At 44.7% G+C, this 22,274-nt stretch overlaps 1 protein-coding gene across 1 annotated transcript in view; it reads left to right on the plus strand.

The window, feature by feature from the left end:
- Positions 1-3,568: 3,568 nt before the first annotated feature.
- TCN2 (transcobalamin 2) overlaps positions 3,569-22,274 on the plus strand; it is a 36,251-nt gene continuing 17,545 nt past the window's right edge. The window contains exons 1-5 of the mRNA XM_044275837.1: positions 3,569-3,584; positions 3,933-4,058; positions 11,862-11,935; positions 15,498-15,687; positions 21,604-21,758. Coding sequence (XP_044131772.1) covers positions 11,869-11,935; positions 15,498-15,687; positions 21,604-21,758 — 412 coding nt within the window. The 5' untranslated portion in view covers positions 3,569-3,584; positions 3,933-4,058; positions 11,862-11,868. The remainder of the gene's footprint in view (positions 3,585-3,932; positions 4,059-11,861; positions 11,936-15,497; positions 15,688-21,603; positions 21,759-22,274) is intronic.

A 22,274-nucleotide genomic window follows, 5' to 3' on the forward strand; every position in this document is an offset into this window, starting at 1 on the left:
AACATGCATAAAGAGGATGATGTGGTCAAAATACTCACTTGCCTAATAATTCTGCACTCCCTGTAGGTGTGCTATCTATAGGTGTGATATACTGAGGGGTGTGATATAATATACTTTCTAACAGTATATTATAGTTGGTTTGTATTGTGCAGCAGTTGTGTGCGGTTCTGCTGCGATACCGCAGCTATAAAGAGGGATAAGCGCTATTGGAACAACTATTTGCAACGAGTGTGATATACCTGTTGCCCCCCAAAAAATTATTGAGGGGTGTGATATACCTGCTTCCACTAAATATTGATTGAGGCCTGCGATATACCTGCTTCCACCAAATATTGATTGAGGCCTGCGAGATACTTGCTTCCACAAAATAATGATTGAGGGCTGCGATATACCTGCTTCCACAAAATACTGATTAAAGGGTGCGATATACCTGTTTCCACCAAATATTAATTGAGGCCTACGATATACCTGCTTTCACAAAATACTGATTAAGGGGTTTGATATACCTGCTTTCATAAAATACTGATTGAGGGCTGCGATATACCTGCTTCCACAAAATACTGATTAAGGGGTTTGATATACCTGCTTCCACCAAATATTGATTGAGGCCTGTGATATTCCTGCTTCCACAAAATACTAATTAAGGGGCTCGATATACCTGTTTCCACCAAATATTGATTGAGGCCTGCAATATACCTTCTTCCACAAAATACTGATTAAGGGGTTCGATATACCTGTTTCCACCAAATATTGATTGAGGCCTGCAATATACCTGCTTCCACAAAATACTGATTAAGGGGATTGATATACCTGTTTCCACCAAATATTGATTGAGGCCTGCGATATACCTGCTTCCACAAAATACTGATTAAAGGGATTGATATAACTGCTTCCACAAAATATTTATTAAAGCCTGCGAGATACCTGCTTCCGCAAAATACTGATTAAGGGGTTTGATATACTTGCTTCCACAAAATATTGATTGAGGCCTGTGATATACCTGCTTCCACAAAATACTGATTAAGGGGTTCGATATACCTGTTTCCACCAAACATTGATTGAGACCTGCGATATACCTGCTTCCACAAATACTGCTCTTCTCTAGGGACTTAGCGAAGGGTCATTCTGAAAATGACAGGCAGAGGAAGAGGCAGGCTGTTCCGCAGGGGTGGTAGGGGTCGGGCAGGTGCACCAGGAGTCTAAGTGGGAAGTTGGAGAAAGCGCGTGCAATTACTTCAAAGGACGCATCAGAGTTGGTTGAGTGGCTCATTCAGCCTTCCGCTTCTGCACCCTCCTCATCCTCTGTATCTGCACCCTCTTCACTCTCTGCTGTGTGCACCCCCAAAGACACCACCACCACCATCACCATAGCCCCTCCACTCAAGTCAGAGGAATTATTTTCCCATCCATTCCCAGACCTTATCGATGCACAGCCATTCTTGACATCAGATGGAGGTAGAGGAGGTAGCAACGGCCGCCACCCAGTGGTCTGACGACAGTACCCAGATCAGCACAAGGAGGGAGGTCCCCGCTGTTGCTGCCTACTCCAAGATTTCAAATGTCAGTGGTGGTAAAGGTGACGATGATGATGTGTCGATGGACGTCACGTGGGTGCCCACAAGAGAGGAAGAGGAGGGGAGTTCAGCAGGAGAGACAGAGCAGCAGAGAGGGAGGAGAAGGAGGAGAAGCAGGCAGAGCTTGCAGGGCACAGGAGGCAAAAAGCAAATTGCAAATGTATCATGAGCAAACCATCCACCATGCACGGTTACTTCTGGCGCTCCCAGGACGCCGGCACATGTCTCCGCAGTGTGAACTTTTTTTTAATGTGTCAGCTGCTGAGAAGGTACCTGGCCTCCCATCACCGAGCCCAGTGGGAGCAACGCTGTCGGAACCCACAAAGCCAAACTCCCGGCGCTCCACGTCCTGCCTCTTCTCTTTCTCCTCCCATTTGTCCTCAACTCCACCTTCCACCGTGCCGTTGTCGCGTTCATCTGGCATAAGGCAGGCTTCCGTGGCCCAAATGTTTGATCATAAAATGCTGATGACGCCGGATAACCCTCTTGCCCAACGGCTGAACGCTGGCTTGTCGGAACTTCTAGCCGCCAGCTACTGCCAAATAAACTGGTGGACTCGTGCAGCGATTCGTTGCCAAATACCCCGGGGACAAGGACGTCTTGCGGCTGGCCATTTTAGAAGATCTTACACGGTCATGGCTCGCCTTGCTGACGTTCAGCGGCCACACCACCTGCCCTTCAGACGTCTGATTTGTGACAGCCCAACACGCTGGAACTCCACCTTGTATATGCTTGATAGGCTGCTCCAGCAGGAACATGCCGTTAACGACTTCCTGTACGAACTCTGCAGCAGGACAGGTTCTGGGGAGCTTGGTTTCTTTTCACCGCGCCAGTGGCTGCTCATGCTCGACGCATGCAGACTTCTGCAGCCATTTGATGAGATCACAAAACTGTTCAGTCGCAGCCAAGGCGCCATCAGTGACATCGTACCTTACGCCCGGAGCGTGCATTGCATCGTGTCATTGATCAAGCCGTCGAGGAGCAGGAGCTGGAAGATGAGGAAGTCGCACTGCTGAATGAATTCCCAGGGGGGCTACTCCATCTGAGACAAGTCAGTAGGATTCTGAAGAGAAGTCAGAGGAGGATGGTGGCTGGGGGGAGGAGGAGCAAGAAGAGCAGGCTTTGAGGGGGACTTTAAACTTTTTGGAAATCCCTGGTGTTGTCTGTGGCTGGGGCGAAGAGCCCGAGGACGACATTCTCCTGGGCGATGAGCAGGAGCCAGGGCGCTCCACCACTTCCAATTTAGTGCAAATGGGGGCCTTCATGCTCCATTGTTTGAAGAGGTATAAAAAGCATAAAGGGCAAGGACCAGTACTGGGTGGCAACGTACTTCTGCCCCGGTACAAACACAAAATGGCGGACATGTTACAAGCATCACAAATGGCTGGCAGAATGCAGCATTTCCAGGCCTTGCTGCGAGAGATGCTGCATTCTGCTGTTGCGGGCGCTGGCGCAAGGAATACCCAATATATGCACTTCCCTCTACAGTGTGCATGAGCCCTAACACAGATTGAGGATATTATATCTTTACTGCAGAAGGGGACAGGTATCACCAGAGTTTGACTCAGGCAGCAGAAAGTCTAGGTTCACTAGTGGGTATGAAGCGAGGTAACCAGGGAGAACACCATAGACATAGGCTACATTTACAAATGCTGTACGCCAGTTTTCTGGTGTACAAAAGTCACACATTTTTGCACAAAACTTATCCAACCCCTATAATGCCCCCTCTAATGCCCGGGCTCCTCACACAGGTTGTACTTACCTGGCTCCCCCTTCCAATTTCTTTAATTTTGCACAAAAATCTTGCAACTTTTTCCGGCCACCGCTGTCTGACAAATTTACATTAATTTGCAGACAAACAAACGTGGGGAGCTAACCCAGTTAACTCCCTCTTTTACATCGGTGCCAGGACATTGCCGGAGCAGGAAGGAAACATGCACAGAGTTAATCCTTCTCCGGTAGACACATTTAAAACTCTTAAATACTCTATTGATGCATGTACGCGCATAGGTAAGATCTCTTACGCTTATTTACCATATATAAATATGTATATATAAAGACCACACCCGGTCGAAAAGCGGTCATTTTGGAGTGTTTTCCGCGTGTGTACATGCATCAGGTGTAAATATGCTATGATTAAGACCATACCCACTGGAAATGCGTAAGCAATCTTACCAGATTTTCTCAGTTTCTATTTACAATAATGTACCCCAAAAGACTAACCTAAATAAAAAATGACATATACATGAGTTCCCATGTGTGCCACTGGTGCTGGGGAAGGCAGTGTTTAGTAAATGTGTCCCATTGTGTCTTGGCCTGCAATTTCCAGTTCCACCTTAAATCTCATCCTCTTCTCAGTAGGAAGGCTGGAAGGGGGAAGTCATGTGACCAGCAAGACAAGAAAACAAGCGGTGCCCAGCATTCTGCAGTCTGGCTGATCCAGGGAGCTTCCTGGTGTGGATCTGTGTTATAGACATACAGTAGGTAGGTCTGAGCGGATATTTCATATTAGTACATATCATTGTGTGTGAACCTGTTGGGATCAGACTTTAGTTTTTTAAGGGAGAGCGGTAAGTGCATTTCTTCCTATCTCCAATCTTTACTAATGATTATTACTTATATCTCCATTGTTTGTCCCTCTCTGATCATTGACGCCATAGCATGGAAGCGTAGTATTGGTAGGGCTGTATACTATTAACGTAACAGAACAGCCTTCCTATGAGACAGACCAAACAATGCTTATGTAAAGCAGCATGTCCTTTTGAGTTGGATTATTGCAGCATTAGGGTGCATTCACACAACCGTATTTTTGATCCGCATACGATCGACATTTTTTGCGGATAGCATGCAGACCCATTCATTTCAATGGGTCCATAAAAAAACACGGACAGCACACCATGTGCTGTTCGCATCCGTATGTCTGTTCCATAGCCCCGTTTTGCAGACAAGGATAGGCATTGTTACAATGGATCAGTAAAAAAACTGATGCAACATGGATGTCATCCGTATTTTTTGCAGACCACAAAATGCATACAATGGTATGAATGCACCCTTATCCAGATTGGATAAACTAAGTAAAGCACTGCATCTAGGGGAGAATAATTCCATAAAATGCTACGCACAGGTTGCATGCATCTCGCGAGTGGCAGGTACTGCACATCAGTCTTTACAGCCTCCGGCACATGTCTCTCCAGTGTGCATGAGGCCTTCTTCTGATCTGCCAGATAGTCTGAGCTTTCCATATATTGGAAGGATGTTTGTAAAAATCACACGGTCAGTCCTATTCAAATGCATGGAAAATATTTTTCAGATTCAGAGATTTCCGCTAGGAATCTTTTATTTGTGAACATACCCTAAGGGTCCTATTGCTCGAGCAGATAGAGCAGACGATTGTCGGGAGGGAAGCGTTCCCTCCCATCAATCGCCTGCTCGCTAGGGGCGGAGACCTCTGCTATTACATGCAGCGATCTCCTCCTCAGTATAGGGACTGATCGCTAATCACTCATCCTTATACTGTCTCATGGTTTGCCGGCAGCAGAGTGCCTATTACACAGCGCGGTCTGCCGATTAGGCGATGAACAAGCGATTGCTCGTTTATCAGGTAATCGTTAGCAGTATTACACTGCCAGATGATCGCTTACAACACTCGTTAATGATCATCCTAACAATAATCTGCCCGTGTAATAAGGCCTTTAGAGCCCAGAACCAGCCTAAGGCCTCATGCACATGGCCGTTGTTTTGGGCCGCATCCGATCTGCCGTTTTGGCGGCTTGCATGCGGACCCTTTCACTTCAATGGGGCCGCAAAAGATGCCGACAGCACTCAGTGTGCTGTCCGCATCCGTTGCTCCGTTCCGTGGCCCCGCTAAAAAAATATAACATTTATATTAACGGCTGTCCGTGCCGTTCTGCAAATTGCGGAGCGCGCACGGACACCATTAGTGTTTTGCGGATTCGCGATTTGCGGACCGCAAAACACACCATGGTCGTGTGCATGAGGCCTAAGACATTTGTGGCTATTCTGAACATTGGTATTTGAATTGGCAGTGTATCTTTGAGAAGATTTCAGGCTTCTTTCCACAAGTCAGCGTGGCATAGTTCAGTATCTGAAGGGTTTTTCCTTCACAGGTCGGCTCCCTGCTGAAGGTCACTTAAGATAACTGCAGGCAGTTTATTGCAGATCCTGCATGTTCTCCCCCACAATGCTGACTGTGCTTCTCTATGTTCTGCTGAACGCCTGCGACCTGTACAACTGTACTCATTATCTAAGTATGAAACGTGTGAAATCGTCAGAAGAATCCACACTGTCGTGTCATGACAGCAGCACATCCATATTTACACAGGCCGATATCCTGCTGACACACTTTATCAAAACTGGTGTAAAGGAAGTGGCTTAGGCCTCTTTCACACTTGCGTTGTCCGGATCCGGCGTGTACTCCACTTGCCGGAATTACACGCCGGATCCGGAAAAACGCAAGTGAACTGAAAGCATTTGAAGACGGATCCGTCTTCAAAATGCGTTCAGTGTTACTATGGCAGCCAGGACGCTATTAAAGTCCTGGTTGCCATAGTAGTAGTGGGGAGCAGTATACTTACAGTCCGCGCGGCTCCCGAGGGGCTCCAGAATGACGTCAGAGCGCCCCATGCGCATGGATGACGTGCCATGCGATTACGTGATCCATGCGCTTGGGGCGCCCTGACGTCACTCTGAAGCACCCCGGGAGCCGCACGGACGGTAAGTATACTGCTCCCCCACTCCCCACTACACTTTACCATGGCTGCCAGGACTTTAGCGTCCCGGCAGCCATGGTAACCATTCAGAAAAAGCTAAACGTCGGATCCGGCAATGCGCCGAAACAACGTTTAGCTTAAAGGGATTCTGTAACCAGTTTTTGACCCCCCACATTCAAAAATATGGTTATGTGCATGGAGCTCTTGTGATTCCTAATGTGGTCTTATAAGCTAAATCTGTAGGCTCATTTAGTGTAAAAAAACATTTTATCTAACTTGTCATTCATCTCACTAAGGTGCCCAGGGGGATGCTCATGTCTTCCAGATGCCGCCCGCACCCGCCGCCGTTCGTGCCCAGCTCCTCCTTTGCTGTCATCAGCGCTGCCTCAGAATCATTTGCTACTCCTCCGGCTCTCCCTCACTCCCCCCTCCTTCTTCTCTAACATCCCGCGCGTGCGCACAGGCCTGTGCCTGATGCGCCCGTGCGGACTTCTCCGTTCGGCTTCATTGAGCAAAGTGCGCATGCGCCGGCACTTCGCTCAACCTACCGATGACGGCAGCCTTCAGGTCATCGGGAGGTTGAGCGAAGTGCCGGCGCATGCGCACTTCGCGCAATGAAGCCGAACGGAGAAGTCCGCACGGGCGCATCAGGCACAGGCCTGTGCGCACGCGCGAGATGTTAGAGAAGAAGGAGGGGGGAGTGAGGGAGAGCCGGAGGAGTAGCAAATGATTCTGAGGCAGCGCTGATGACAGCAAAGGAGGAGCTGCAATAGAGGGAGGGCGGGGGGGCCGCACACTGTGCCACCAATGAAAAGAATACAATAGAGGAAGGGAGGGGGGGCCGCACACTGTGCCACCAATGAAAAGAATACAATAGAGGGAGGGAGGGGGGGCCGCACTGGCCACCAATGAAAATAATACAATAGAGGGAGGGAGGGGGGGGGGGCCGCACTGGCCACCAATGAAAAGAATACAATAGAGGGAGGGGGGCCGGGGGGGGGGGGGCCGCACTGGCCACCAATAAAATTAAAACTGGAGAGGGAGGGGGTCTGCCCCCTGCTGCCTGGCAGCCCCTGATCTCTTACAGGGGGCTATGATATGCACATTTAGCCCCTTCAGGTGCGGCACCTGAGGGGTTAATTGTGCTGATCACAGCCCCCTGTAAGGCTGGGTTCACACCTGAGCGTTTTACAGCGCGTTCCTACGTGCTGTAAAACGCTCAACAGGCAAGAACCAATGATTCCCTATGGGAATGGTTCACACCTGAGCGTTTTACAGTGCGTACGATCGCGCTGTAAAACGCCCGACGCCCCAAGAAGTACATGAGCTTCTTTGGGGCGTCTTGTCGTGCGTTCCCATACATAGACTTCAGTGGGAACGCGCGACAATGGGCGTTCGCTTGTTCTGGAGCCGCGTATGTGAGACGCCCGGAGAATCGCGCATACAGAGCGCTCCATCGCGAACGCTCAGGTCTAAACCCAGCGTAAGAGATCGGGTGCTGCCAGGCAGCAGGGTGCAGTCATGTACACAGTTCTTAGGATATTCTAACTTGAAGCGTCCCCATCACTATGGGAACGCCTCTGTGTTAGAATATACTGTCGGATCTGAGTTTCCACGATCTAACTCATATCCAACAGTATATTCTAACATAGAGGCGTTCCCATGGTGATGGGGACGCTTCAAGTTAAAATATACCATCGGATTGGAGAAAACTCCGATCTGATGGTATAATAGGGACTCCTGACTTTACACTGAAAGTCAATGGGGGACGGATCCGTTTGCAATTGCACCATATTTTGTCAACGTCAAACGGATCCGTCCCTATTGACTTGCATTGTAAGTCAGGACGGATCCGTTTGGGTCCGCACGGCCAGGCGGACACCAAAACGATTTTTTTCTTCATGTCCGTGGATCCTCCAAAAATCAAGGAAGACCCACGAAAGAAAAAACGGACACGGATCACGGACTTACGGACCCCGTTTTTGCGGACCTTAAAAAAAAAAATTGGTTGTGTGCATGAGGCCTAAGCCTGGGTTCACACCTGAGCGTTTTACAGCGCGTTCCTACGCGCTGTAAAACGCACAACAGGCAAGAACCAATGATTCCCTATAGGAATGGTTCTCACCTGGGCGTTTTACAGCGCGTACGATCGCGCTGTAAAACGCCCGACGCTCAAACAAGTGCTTGAGCTTTTTTTGGCGCGCTTGTCGCGCGTTCCCGCACATAGATATTCGGGAACGCGCGACAATGTGTGCACGCCTGTCTCTGTATGCGCGATTGTAAACGCCCGTACAATCGCGCATACAGAGCGCTCGTTTCAGAACGCTCAGGTGTGAACCCAGCCTCAGGAGAAGACTGCATGAAAGTAAATAGAGGGTTCACTGCACGGTGCAAGCCACTCATAAGCCTCAAGAATAAGAAGGCTAGATGGTAGAACATTCTTTGGACAGATGAAACCAAGATCAACATCTACCAGGAAGATGGGGGAAAAAAAGGATGGTGAAGGCATGGTACAGCTCATGATCCAAAGCATACTACATCATCTGTAAGGGGGGAACTAAGGCTACTTTCATACTAGCGTTCGGGGCTCCGCTTGTGAGTTCCGTTTGAAGGCTCTCACAAGCGGCCCCGAACGCATCTGTACTGCCCCAATGCATTCTGAGTGTATGCGGATCTGCTCAGAATGCATCAGTCTGGCAGCGTTTGGCCTCCGTTCCGCTCAGCAGGTGGACACCCGAACGCTGCTTGCAGCGTTCGGGTGTCTGCCTGGCCGTGCGGAGGCAAACGGATCTGTCCAGACTTACAATGTAAGTCAATGGGGACGGATCCGTTTGAATTTGACACACTATGGCTCAATTTTCAAACAGATCCGTCCCCCATTGACTTTCAATGTAAAGTCTGGACGGATCCGTCTGACTAACTTTCACACTTAGAATTTTTTCTGAAATATAATGCAGACGGATTCGCTCCAAACGCAAGTGTGAAAGTAGCCTAAGGCTGGGTTCACACGGGCGTGATAGATTGGCTCAGGATGCGTTCAGTGAAACTCGCACTATTTTGCAAGCAAGTTCAGTCAGTTTTGTCTGCAATTGCATTTAGTTGTTCAGTTTTTTTCTGCGCGGGTGCAATGCGTTTTGATGCGTTTTTCACGCGAGTGATAAAAAAACTGAAGGTTTACAAACAACATCTCTTAGCAACCATCAGTGAAAAACGCATTGCACCCACACTTGCTTGCGGATGCAATGCGTTTTTCACGCAGCCCCATTCACTTCTATGGGGCCTGTCCTGCATTACAAACACAGAATATAGAACATGCTGCGATTTTAAAGCATTGCAGAAGTGATGCGTGAAAAAAACGCTCATGTACACAGCCCCATTGAAATGAATGGTGCCGGATGCAGTGCGGGTGCAATACGTTCACCTACCGCATTGCGCCCATGTGAACTCAGCCTAACTCTCCTTAGGGAGAGGGCACCTTAATCAGTGTGAGGAGACTTATAGGCCATACATGCTCCTCTGGAATTCTGGGAGGGAAGGGATGCAAATGAGCTCTTAGTCAGCTCTGCCTCTAATGCCACCAGATGTAAGGGTACTTTCACACTTGCGTTTTTCTTTTCCGGCATAGAGTTCCGTCACAGGGGCTCTATACCGGAAAAGAACTGATCAGTTTAAACCCAATGCATTCTGAATGGAGAGTAATCCATTGAGGATGCATCAGGATGTCTTCAGTTCAGTCGTTTTGACTGATCAGGCAAAAGAGAAAACCGTAGCATGCTACGGTTTTCTCTCCGGCGAAAAAAACTGAAGACTTGCCTGAACGCCGGATCCGGCATTTTTTCCCATAGGAATGTATTAGCGCCAGAATACCAGAATGCCGGATCCGTCGTTCTGGCATGCGCATGCGCAGATCGGTAAAAATGAGAAAAATGTACAAGACGGATCCGTCGGTCCGCATGACAAGCGGAGAGACGGATCCGTCCTTGCAATGCATTTGTGAGACGGATCCGCATCCGGATCCGTCTCACAAATGCTTTCAGTCAGTGGCAGATCGGCGGATCCGGCGGCCAGTTCCGACGACGGAACTGCCGCCGGATCACACTGCCGCAAGTGTGAAAGTAGCCTAAGGCAGCTATCCTATAAGTCAATGTTCAGCTCTTAAAATAAGCCTTGAGACATGACCTGGATATTAAATAAGCCAGCACCTCATCTGCAGACAGATGTTTTGGGGTGATTGCCCCTCATCAGTGCAGAGCAGAGAGTAATGGCTTAACTGGGTGAAAGGCCTGTGTCCGGGTAAGGGGCAGAGCTTGTTAAGAGCCCATTTGTATCCCTTCCCTCCCAGAATTCCTGAGGAGCATGTATGGCCTATAAGTCTCCTCACACTGATTAAGGTGCTCTCTCCCTAAGTAGAGTTAGTTTCCCCCTGACCCGGACACAGGCCTCTCACCCAGTTAAGCCAGTACTCTCTGCTCTGCACTGATGAGGGGCAATATGCCTTGAAACAGCTGTCTGCAGATGAGGTGCTGGCTTATTTAATATCCAAGTCATGTCTCAAGGCTTATTGACTTATAGGATAGCTGCCTTACATCTGGTGGCATTAGAGGCAGAGCTTGTTGAGAGCTCATTTGCATCCCTTCCCTCCCACATAATCTGTAAAACAGCTTGGGCATGCATGGCTGCCAGGGGCACTGGGTCCCTAGTGTTTATTGATGATGTGACACAGGACAGAAGCAGCCGGAGGAATTCTGGGGTTTTCAGTGACCTACTGTGTGATCAAATGCAGCCAAACTGATTGGTGGGCGTTTCATAATACAGATGGACAATGACCTAAAACATAAAGCCAAAGCAACTCAGGACTTTATTAAAGCAAAGAAGTGGAATATTCTTGAATGGCCGAGTCAGTCACCGGATCTGAACCCAATAGAGCATTTCACTTGTTAAGACTAAAACTTCAGACAGAAAGACCCACAAACAAACAGCAACTGAAAACCGCTGCAGTAAAGGCCTGGCCGAGCATTAACAAGGAGGAAACGCAGCGTCTGGTGATGTCCATGAGTTGAAGACTTCAGGCAGTCATTGTCAACGAAGGGTTTTCAACCAAGTATTAGAAATTAACATTTTATTTACAATGATTTAATTTGTCCAGTTACATTTGAACCTCTGAAATGAAGGGATTGAGTTTAAAAAATGCTTTAGTTCCTCACATTTTTATGCAATCCTTTTGTTCAACCCACTGAATTAAAGTCTGAACTTCAACTGCATCTGAATTGTTTTGTTCAAAATCCATTGTGGAAATGTACAGAACAAAAATTAGAAAAAAGTTGTCTTTGTCCAAATATATATGGACTTGACTGTATATGCAATCTAGTAGAGTATAGGAAGAACTGCACTTTTTTTGGCCCCTGTACAGTTTGCGTTGGCTGCACATAGAGTATGTCCACTTTTGTGTCGGGGACCCAGAATTTCTTGATATATGTAATGAACTTCTCTACAATTTTTTATTTTTTTATTTTTTTTATAATGTCTCTGTTGATCCAATATTGTTTTTCTCTTGCAGATAGATAATGGCTCTAAACTGGCAGGTCCTGGTTATTTTGGTGCAAACCTTTATTGTACCCATGAAGTTATGTGGTGAGTAAAAGTATTGTTTCCATTAGGCCTCTTGCACACGAACGTTGTGTGCCTGTGGCCGTATTGCAGCCTGCATACGGCGGGTCCGCAATACACGGGCACCAGCCTGTGTGCACTCCGCGTCACGGATGCGGACCTATTAACTTGAATGGGTCCGCAATCACAAAGATGCGGAACAGAAGCACGGATCGGAACCCCACGGAGTGCTTCCGTGGTGTTTCTGTCCGTGCCTCCTCACCGCAAAAAAAAAAAATAGAACTTGTTCTATTTTTTGCGGTGCGGACGGATCACGGACCCATTCAAGTTAAATGGGTCTTGATCCGTTCCGGCTGCCGCACGGACGCAAATTGCGGTCCCCAATTCACGGAACGGCTGCACAACGTTCATGTGCAAGAGGGCTTATAAAGACAGACAGTGACTACCGGAGCACCGTTATGTTCTCATTGCTCGGTGGATGGCTTCGCACATATCACAACTAGCCAACAACTAATCCGAGGGATGTGCTTTGTTTGTCTGTAGTAGCTGGCAGCAGAGTTGAAGACCTGGCAAAATGTTTGATGTTTATTAGTTGTAGAATCAGGAAGATTACCGGGAACGACCGCTCCTGCAACCAACGCTCGTTCAGTGGGTGATCCTGACATTTGTGCAGGCACCACCAATCATGGCTTTTGGGCAGCAGATTGTGCCGTCTAAACAGCAATCTGCTGCTCAGAAACCATGATTCTGTATAAAGGACGAGGGATCACAATAGTATACAGAAGAAGATTGCTTCACTGTGGGGAAGGAACGCTCCCTTCCTGACAATCGGCCGCACAGTCGGCCCGTATAAATCCAGCTTAAGAGTGCTATCGCGTTTACAGGCAAGCTGTGGGTGCCACAGACAGATTGCCGCTAATTACCACACTGCAAGTACAGGTGCAGTCCAGCAATAAGTGGAAAACTACATGTGGATATCACGGGTTGACCACCAGTATGAGGTAAAAGTGGCCGAGGGTTTTAATATACCTTAAATTGGTAGTTTCCAATTTGTATTGTTAATCTTGCTACTTTGGGCATTCACAGTCACCTCTCCCTCTCCATCCACAGTGGCGCAAGATAGGGCTCCATTCTTGAGATAGGTGAGTGTCCCAGAGGTGTCCTGTGGATATGCCATACATGTCTAGACGGGGCAGCCCCTTTATGGGTGGTTTCACACACAGCTTTTTTTCTTTTTTTTTTTTAAATAGCCTTTTGCCAGTGCCTGATGCAGTTTTATTTTTAGCCAAAGCTAGAAGTGTATTCAAAGGGAATGGAAAATATAAAGAATAGATTTAAACATCTGCTTCCTGCTGGAGCCACACACACACAAAAAAACGGCATCAAAACAGTCACAGTCAAAAAAAAGCTGTGTGTGAAACCACCCTTCCAATAAAATGCATTTCCGTATCATTTTTGGCTGCTGTGACTGCCTCTCAGCTGTGCTGTGGCTGAATTATTCTAGCTTGCCTCTCAGCTGGCCATACTATAATAGACTACGCTTATGGGGAGAGTCAGGATAGATGTTGAATGGATGACTGCCATCTTATATGTATATATACAGACGTGGACAAAATTGTTGGTACCCTTTGGTCAATGAAAGAAAAAGTCACAATGGTCACAGAAATAACTTTAATCTGACAAAAGTAATAATAAATTAAAATTCTATAAATGTTAACCAATGAAAGTCAGGCATTGTTTTTCAACCATGCTTCAACAGAATTATGTAAAAAAAATAAACTCATGAAACAGGCATGGACAAAAATGATGGTACCCCTAACTTAATATTTTGTTGCGCAACCTTTTGAGGCAATCACTGCAATCAAACGCTTCCTGTAACTGTCAATGAGACATCTGCACCTCTCAGCAGGTATTTTGGCCCACTCCTCATGAGCAAACTGCTCCAGTTGTGTCCGGTTTGAAGGGTGCCTTTTCCAGACTGCATGTTTCAGCTCCTTCCAAAGATGCTCAATAGGATTGAGGTCAGGGCTCATAGAAGGCCACTTTAGAATAGTCCAATTTTTTCCTCTTAGCCATTCTTGGGTGTTTTTAGCGGTGTGTTTTGGGTCATTGTCCTGTTGCAAGACCCATGACCTGCGACTGAGACCAAGCTTTCTGACACTGGCTAGTACATTTCTCTCTAGAATTCCTTGATAGTCTTGAGATTTCATTGTACCCTGCACAGATTCAAGACACCCTGTGCCAGACGCAGCAAAGCAGCCCCAGAACATAACAGAGCCTCCTCCATGTTTCACAGTAGGGACAGTGTTCTTTTCTTGATATGCTTCATTTTTTCGTCTGTGAACATACAGCTGATGTGCCTTGGCAAAAACTTCGATTTTTGTCTCATCTGTCCACAGGACATTCTCCCAGAAGCTTTGTGGCTTGTCAACATGTAGTTTGGCATATTCCAGTCTTGCTTTTTTATGATTCGTTTTCAACAATGGTGTCCTCCTTGGTCGTCTCCCATGTAGTCCACTTTGGCTCAAACAACGACGGATGGTGCGATCTGACACTGATGTTCCTTGAGCATGAAGTTCACCTTGAATCTCTTTAGAAGTCTTTCTAGGCTCTTTTGTTACCATTCGGATTATCCGTCTCTTAGATTTGTCATCAATTTTCCTCCTGCGGCCACGTCCAGGGAGGTTGGCTACAGTCCCATGGATCTTAAACTTATGAATAATATGTGCAACTGTACTCACAGGAACATCTAGTTGCTTGGAGATGGTCTTATAGCCTTTACCTTTAACATGCTTGTCTATAATTTTCTTTCTGATCTCTTGAGACAGCTCTTTCCTTTGCTTCCTCTGGTCCATGTCGAGTGTGGTACACACCATATCACCAAACAACACAGTGATTACCTGGAGCCATATATATAGGCCCAATGGCTGATTACAAGGTTGTAGACACCTGTGATGCTAATTAGTGGACACACCTTGAATTAACATGTCCCTTTGGTCACATTATGTTCTGTGTTTTCTAGGGGTACCATCATTTTTGTCCATGCCTGTTTCATGAGTTTATTTTTTTACATAATTCTGTTGAAGCATGGTTGAAAAACAATGTCTGACTTTCATTGGTTAACATTTATAGAATTTTAATTTATTATTACTTTTGTCAGATTAAAGTTATTTCTGTGACCATTGTGACTTTTTCTTTCATTGACCAAAGGGTACCAACAATTTTGTCCACGTCTGTATGTCTTCAGTGAGAGAGCATTTAGATATATGCTAAAGGAATTTTACAGCAATCAACATTTATCACCAGATAGGTGACAAATGTTACATCTTTGGAGTGGAACTTTCCATTGCAATTGGGCATGGCCACTGCTCCATAACACTCCTCTGCAGTTGTGCTGGTGAAGAGGACCAGAGGACCCAGGACCCCTGGACTAGTAGATAGTAAAGCCCCTAGTGGCTTAACACTCATCACCTATTGACTGTGAGAAAAGCCATGTTGGAAAATATTAGTGTAGGTTCTGTTGTGTACATTTCTGAGAATAATTGTGACACATTTGATTTTTCTGTATTTTATTTATTTTTTAAAGAAATTCCTGAAGAAAATAAACATTTAATTCAATCGTTGAACCTTAAGCTACTGAGAGTGACACTCGACACTTCCAGCGATGCAAATCCCAGTTTCTATGTTGGTCTTCGTCTTTCTGAAGATCATAATCTGGAAAAAGAGGATGAGTACTTCCAGAAGCTGAAAACATCAATGGAAACCATTTCTGCCAGGTACCATATAATGTGTATTAGGAGATCACCGCTACTGTTCGCTCATTTTCTAACCTTACAGACAGGATTTAAAGAACCAGAGCGTGACCAAACCAAATGGTGGCTCCTTGGAATTTTATTTATTAATTTTTTAAGGCTGAGAATGTACAAGTGAAACTCGAAAAATTAGAATATCGTGCAAAAGTTCATTTATTTCAGTAATGCAACTTAAAAGGTGAAACTAATTTATGAGAGAGACTCGTTACATGCAAAGCGAGATATTTCAAGCCTTCATTTGTTATCATTTGGATGATTATGGCTTACAGCTTATGAAAACCCCAAATTCACAATCTCCAAAAATTAGAATATTACATGAAATCAATAAAAAAAGGATGTTAAATAGAAAAATGTAGGACCTCTGAAAAATATAATCATGCATATGTACTCAGTACTTGGTTTAAGCCTCTTTTGCCAATTACCGCCTCAATGCGGCATGGCATGGATGATATAAGCCTATGGCACTGCTGAGGTGTTATGGAGGACCAGGATGCTTCAATAGCAGCCTTCAGCTCTTCTGCATTGTTCGGTCTCATGTCTCTCATCTCTCTTGGCAATGCCCCATAGATTCTCTATAGGGTTCAGGTCAGGTGAGTTTGCTGGCCAATCAACCATAGTAATCCCATGGTCATTGAGCCAGGTTTTGGCAGTGTGGGCAGGTGCCAAGTCCTTCTGGAAAATGAAGTCACTATCTCCTTAAAGCATGTCTGCAGAAAGAAGCATGAAGTGCTCCAAAATCTCCTGGTAGATGGCTGCATTGACTCTGGACTTAATAAAGCACAGTAGACCAACACCAGCAGATGACATGGCTCCCCAAATCAACACAGACTGTGGAAACTTCATACTGGACTTCAAGCATCTTGCATTGGGTCATTGGTTTCCAAATGAGATGCAAAAGTTGCTCTTATCAGAAAAGAGGACTTTGGACCACTGAGCAACAGACCAGTTCTTTTTTTTCTTTAGCCCAGGTAAGACTCTTCTGATGTTGTTTGTTGTTCAGGAGAGGCTTGGCAAGAGGAATATGAAATTTGAAGCCCATGTCCAGGATCCGTCTGTGTGTGGTGGCTCTTGATGCGCTAACTCCAGCCTCAGTCTACTCCTTGTGAAAGTCCCCAACACTTTTGAATGGCCTTTTCCTGATAATCCTCTCCAGGCTGCGGTCATCCCTGCTGCTTGTGCACCTTTTTCTTTCACACTTGTCCCTTGCACATAACTTTCTATTAATGTGCTTTGATACAGAACTTTGGGAACATCCAACTTATTTTGCAATTACCTTTTGAGGCTTTCCCTCCTTATGGAGGATGTCAATGATGGTTTTGTGCACAACTGTCGGGTCAGCAGTCTTTTCCATGATTGTGATTCCTACTGAACCAGACTGAGAGACAATTTAAAGGCTGGGGAACCTTTTGCAGGTGTTATGGATTAATTGGCTGACTAGAGTGTGACACTTTGATCCTAGAATATTGAACCTTTTCACAATATTCTAATTTTCTGAGATTGTGACTTTGGGGTTTTCATAAGCTGTAAGCCATAATCATCCAAATTATAACAAAGAAAGGCTTGAAATATCTCGATTTGCATGTAATGGGTCTATCTCATATGTTAGTTTCACCTTTTAAGTTGTCTTACTGAAATAAATGAACTTTTTCACGATATTCTAATTTTTCGAGTTTCACCTGTATTTATGTGAAGTAATCATAAAGATTAGTTATCAATCATTCATCATTAAATATGTGGTATTTAAATGTTAGGCTGCTTTCAGATGACGTTTCAGATGTTTGGAAACACGTTCTGTGTGATGCCTGAATTTTCTGGACTGATAGCGGCTCTGCTGACCCAAACTCGCTATCATAGTAATCTACAGGGTGGGCCATTTATATGGATACAAATAAAATGGGAATGGTTGGTGATATTAACTTCCTGTTTGTGTCACATTAGTATATGTGAGGGGGGAAACTTTTCAAGATGGGTGGTGACCATGGTGGCCATTTTGAAGTCGGACATTTTTAATCCAACTTTTGTTTTTTCAATAGGAAGAGGGTCATGTGACATATCAAACTTATTGGGAATTAAAACAATGGTGTGCTTGGTTTTAACGTAACTTTATTCTTTCATGAGTTATTTACAAGTTTCTGACCACTTATAAAATGTGTTCAATGTGCTGCCCATTGTGTTGGATTGTCAATGCAACCCTCTTCTCCCACTCTTCACACACTGATAGCAACACCGCAGGAGAAATGCTAGTACAGGATTCCAGTATCCATAGTTTCAGGTGCTGCACATTTCGTATCTTCACAGCATATGCTGAAACTACGGATACTGGAATCCTGTGCTAGCATTTCTCTTGCGGTGTTGCTATCAGTGTGTGAAGAGTGGGAGAAGAGGGTTGCATTGACAATCCAACACAATGGGCAGCACATTGAACACATTTTATAAGTGGTCAGAAACTTGTAAATAACTCATGAATGAATAAAGGTACGTTAAAACCAAGCACACCATTGTTTTTCTTGTGAAATTCCCAATAAGTTTGATGTGTCACATTACCCTCTTCCTATTGAAAAAACAAAAGTTGGATTCAAAATGGCCGACTTCAAAATGGCCGCCATGATCACCACTCATCTTGAAAAGTTCCCCCCTCACATATACTAATGTGCCACAAACAGGAAGTTAATATCACCAACCATTCCCATTTTATTAAGGTGTATCCATATAAATGGCCCACCCTGTAGGATGCTTTGAGGTCCAGCATTATCTAAGCATGGTGCAGCAGAGTTGTGGTTGGGCTGGTGGAACTCACAGCTTCATAGATCACTATGATACAATGAGTGTGTATCGCCTGTGGCCTTCACATGGGCCATGTTTTACGGACCAAACACACTTGTCTGAAACCAGCATAAAGTACTCTTATTTTTACCTTCTCCTCAAAATTAATCTCCATATTTGAAGCCACTTTAAAAGAAAATGTATAAATAATGATTCTGTAATAAAATGTTTAGAGATGAGCAAGTGTAGAAATCTTCGATTCGGCTACTTCACCGAATTTCACCAAGAAATTAGCTTTGTGACGAATTACTTCGTCACGAAGCACATTTCTTTGTGAGTAGTGGGCGCAATGACAGAGAACGGTCACCCATCATTGAACCCTCAGATGCCGGGCTTCTGAAATAAAAAAATATGGGCTTTTAGGAGTTAATAGGTGAAGAAAAAAAAAAAACGTATACATTTGAGCGCGAAAAGGCCACCACAGCCATATTGATTGAAGATCCCGCATGAAATCCTGTGTGTCGTGTGATGACATCATCACGCTGGCTGGCGTGGTGACGTCAGACGCCACCGTGCACGAGATTCAATCAAGATGGCCGCGGTGGTCTATTTGCACTCAAATGGATGAGGTATGATTATTATTTTATTTTTATTTTTTTTACCGCCATTTCGGGGCTTCAGAGTGATTTAGAATTTTCCCTGAAATTCATATTGAAGTCCACTTCGGATAGTTTGATTCGCTCAACACTAAAAGTGTTATCAGAAATGCCTCTTTTAGCCATAAAATGGTTCTACAGATTATCTGCAGTGCTACCAGATTGACTTATATTTCCTGTGCTTAATCGGCAGACTCTTCATTTTCTGTGCTCTAAAACCCATATTGTAGTAAAATGACAAGCAATCATTTACCAGCAATGCTAGATACGTTAGAGCAAAGTCTTTTTCTCCATCTGTGCCTTATTTTTTATTTGCACAGCACTTAAAGGAAATCTGTCACCATGCAGACCCCTTTAACCTCAAAGCCATTTTTCATTTTACCTTTTCACTCCCTGTCTTCCAAGAGCCATAACTGTTCTATTTTCCCATTAGCATGACCATGTAATATATTGAGAACATGTAAAAAAAAATAATAATAATAATATTCAAAATTGAATGAACCAAAAAATTTTGGACGTTCACTGTGTGGTAAAAATTACACGTTCACTTAGATTTTCAGGTCAGTACCAAATGTATGTTTTTATTATGTTTTGCTAGGGTTGGGCAGTGAGCCTCTTGCCTTTTAAAAACGACTATTGGTACAGTACATGTAAAGATAAATCACCAAATTACACAGATTTTAATTCAAATCAATCATAAATTATATTTATTTTATTAATAATACACCATAATATTATTTTAATTTTCTTTAGATCGCCGGATCTGAACCCCATAGAATTAGTCTGGGCACTAATGAAAAAATTTATCAGAAAGGTGGAAAACCTAGCCATTAATACACTATATATATTATCGAGGCCAGACTGAATGTTAATCAGTCTTTGTAAAGAGCCTTTGTTCTTCTGATTTCCCATCACACACTAGGTTTGCTGCCCCACCCCAGGTTAAGAAAGTTTGCAGTACGCCCTTTGTTAGATTTTTTACACTTATTTCAAGACAGTGTGTGACGCCTATATTTAATCCAAATAGCAGTTGGTCAGTTTCTGTATTGACTGCTGCTCAGTCCTCATTGACTATAATGGGGGCGGAGCTACGGCGCAGCACGGCAGTGCACAGGGAGAGATCGCCGGACTAAAAAGTCAGACATGCAGTACTTTTAGTCTGGCAATCTCTCACCATGCACTGCCGTGCTGCGCCGTAGCTCCAGCCCCCGCCCCCATTATAGTCATTGGAGACAGAGCGGCAGTCCGGCGGCACGATGATATAGCGGAAGGACGGATCCGACTGGGTGAACAGCCTATCGGATCCGTCCTGCCGCAAGTGTAAAAGTACAACACAACACAGACAGCAGCTTTTATATTGTAGTGCGACCTACGCAGGATCAGTACACCCTGTGCCGGTAGATGATATAAGGGATAATGTAATGTATTGTTGAGCGCAAATATATTCAAATAGTATATCTACTTTTAACTGTCACACAAACAGTGCTGTTCATATTGGGAAAAAATAAAAATTAGTATAGATATAGCTAATAATCGCACACACGACTTCAAACAAAAACCGTTGTACTCTCACGAACTTACATCGGGTACTGAACGCGATCATTTGTCTCCCGATTTTCAAATGAAAAACGCGAATTCAATCTTAACATTTGGATTTGGACTAGTATGAAGACGATGACGAATATTCTAAAAAACGAATACTAAGTACGATATTGAATATATTCGTATTTTAGAATATTCGTCTTAGTTATTTGCCCGTCGACACACTACGCCCCGACAAGCGTCCTGGCCGTCACCATGGGAATGCCGGGTGGTAAGAATATACCATCGGATATGAGTTTTCAGTGTTTTACTCAGATGCGAAAAAGATGAATATTATACAATACGAATATATTCGCTATTGTACTATAAATTCGTTTTTTTTAATATTCGTGAATATTCTAACTTAGAACACTAATATTCTAACTCAACACTACTGCAGATCCGCCCCACTTAGATTTACACTGGTGCTCTCTTTGGATTCGAGGTTCAAATACTACTGATTCATTTCGTACTGCCATCTACTGGCCTTGTTGAGTATTGCTATAGTGAAGGACTAGAAATTGTTTCGTTAGAAAAGATATGTGATTTTTGGGAGCGCAAGTGATGTTACATCTGTACTTTTACTACTTTAAAGAAGATTAAAACTTTTTTTTTTTAAATGATCAAAAAGTTTTATGCACCCTAAAATGGTACGAATAAACACTACAGAAATAAAAAAAAGAAAACACGACAGCACCGCCCTGATAACTGATCGCCACCCCGTGATTGCGTCACACAGTCAGGGGTGGGCACGATTGCTAAGGTGTAACCCCTATTCTAAAGGAGTCATGACCCTATTTATTCAGATGTTATGTTTATGACTTGTGGATTATGTTGTTGGCCTTCCTCTCGCTGAACGTATTATTTTCTACATATGTAGTAGATTGGGCGTCAAAGAGGGTGAGCCAAAGACAGGACTACTAGCCTTACAGCTGATGGCACAGAAGGCTTCATGTGACGACACAAGCCCATCTGTAAGAAGCAGGTTACTCACACATATGAAATACCACCTTCACAAAGAAAAGAACAGTATAGGTAATTGTCATAGTTATGTTCTGTCATTTACTGTATATCTGAGTGACCAATGAATGCTGCATACATGACGGTATTACTGATTATCAGCTGTGGGGATGACACCGGTTATTACATATTTGTCACACTGATCAAAACAGAGGGCTGAGGAATAGGGACATGACACAACTGTTAAATGATTATTGCATTTAAGCAGATTTGTACCTAAGAAACTGACTGACCTGCTGCGTGTGCGCTTGGCAGCCCCTGTTGCTCCTAGAGGCTCATTTGCATATAATAAAACATTATTTTCTCAGCAATGCGGGCACATATGGCGATGGGACCAACACAGATGCCTTCAGCTGCCAAGAGCACATGTAACAGGTCAGCCAGTTTCATAGGCACATAACTGCTGACAGATTCCCTTTAAAGGGTTGTCTCACTTCAGTAATTCAAAAATCCTTGCAGCGGCCCTGCATAGGAGAAAGCGTCAGCCTCTCTGGTGGCTGGGACCGTGGGAGGGCACATAGGCTGGTGCTT

Source organism: Bufo gargarizans, chromosome 1 (assembly GCF_014858855.1).
Source record: "Bufo gargarizans isolate SCDJY-AF-19 chromosome 1, ASM1485885v1, whole genome shotgun sequence".
Lineage (NCBI taxonomy): Eukaryota > Metazoa > Chordata > Amphibia > Anura > Bufonidae > Bufo > Bufo gargarizans.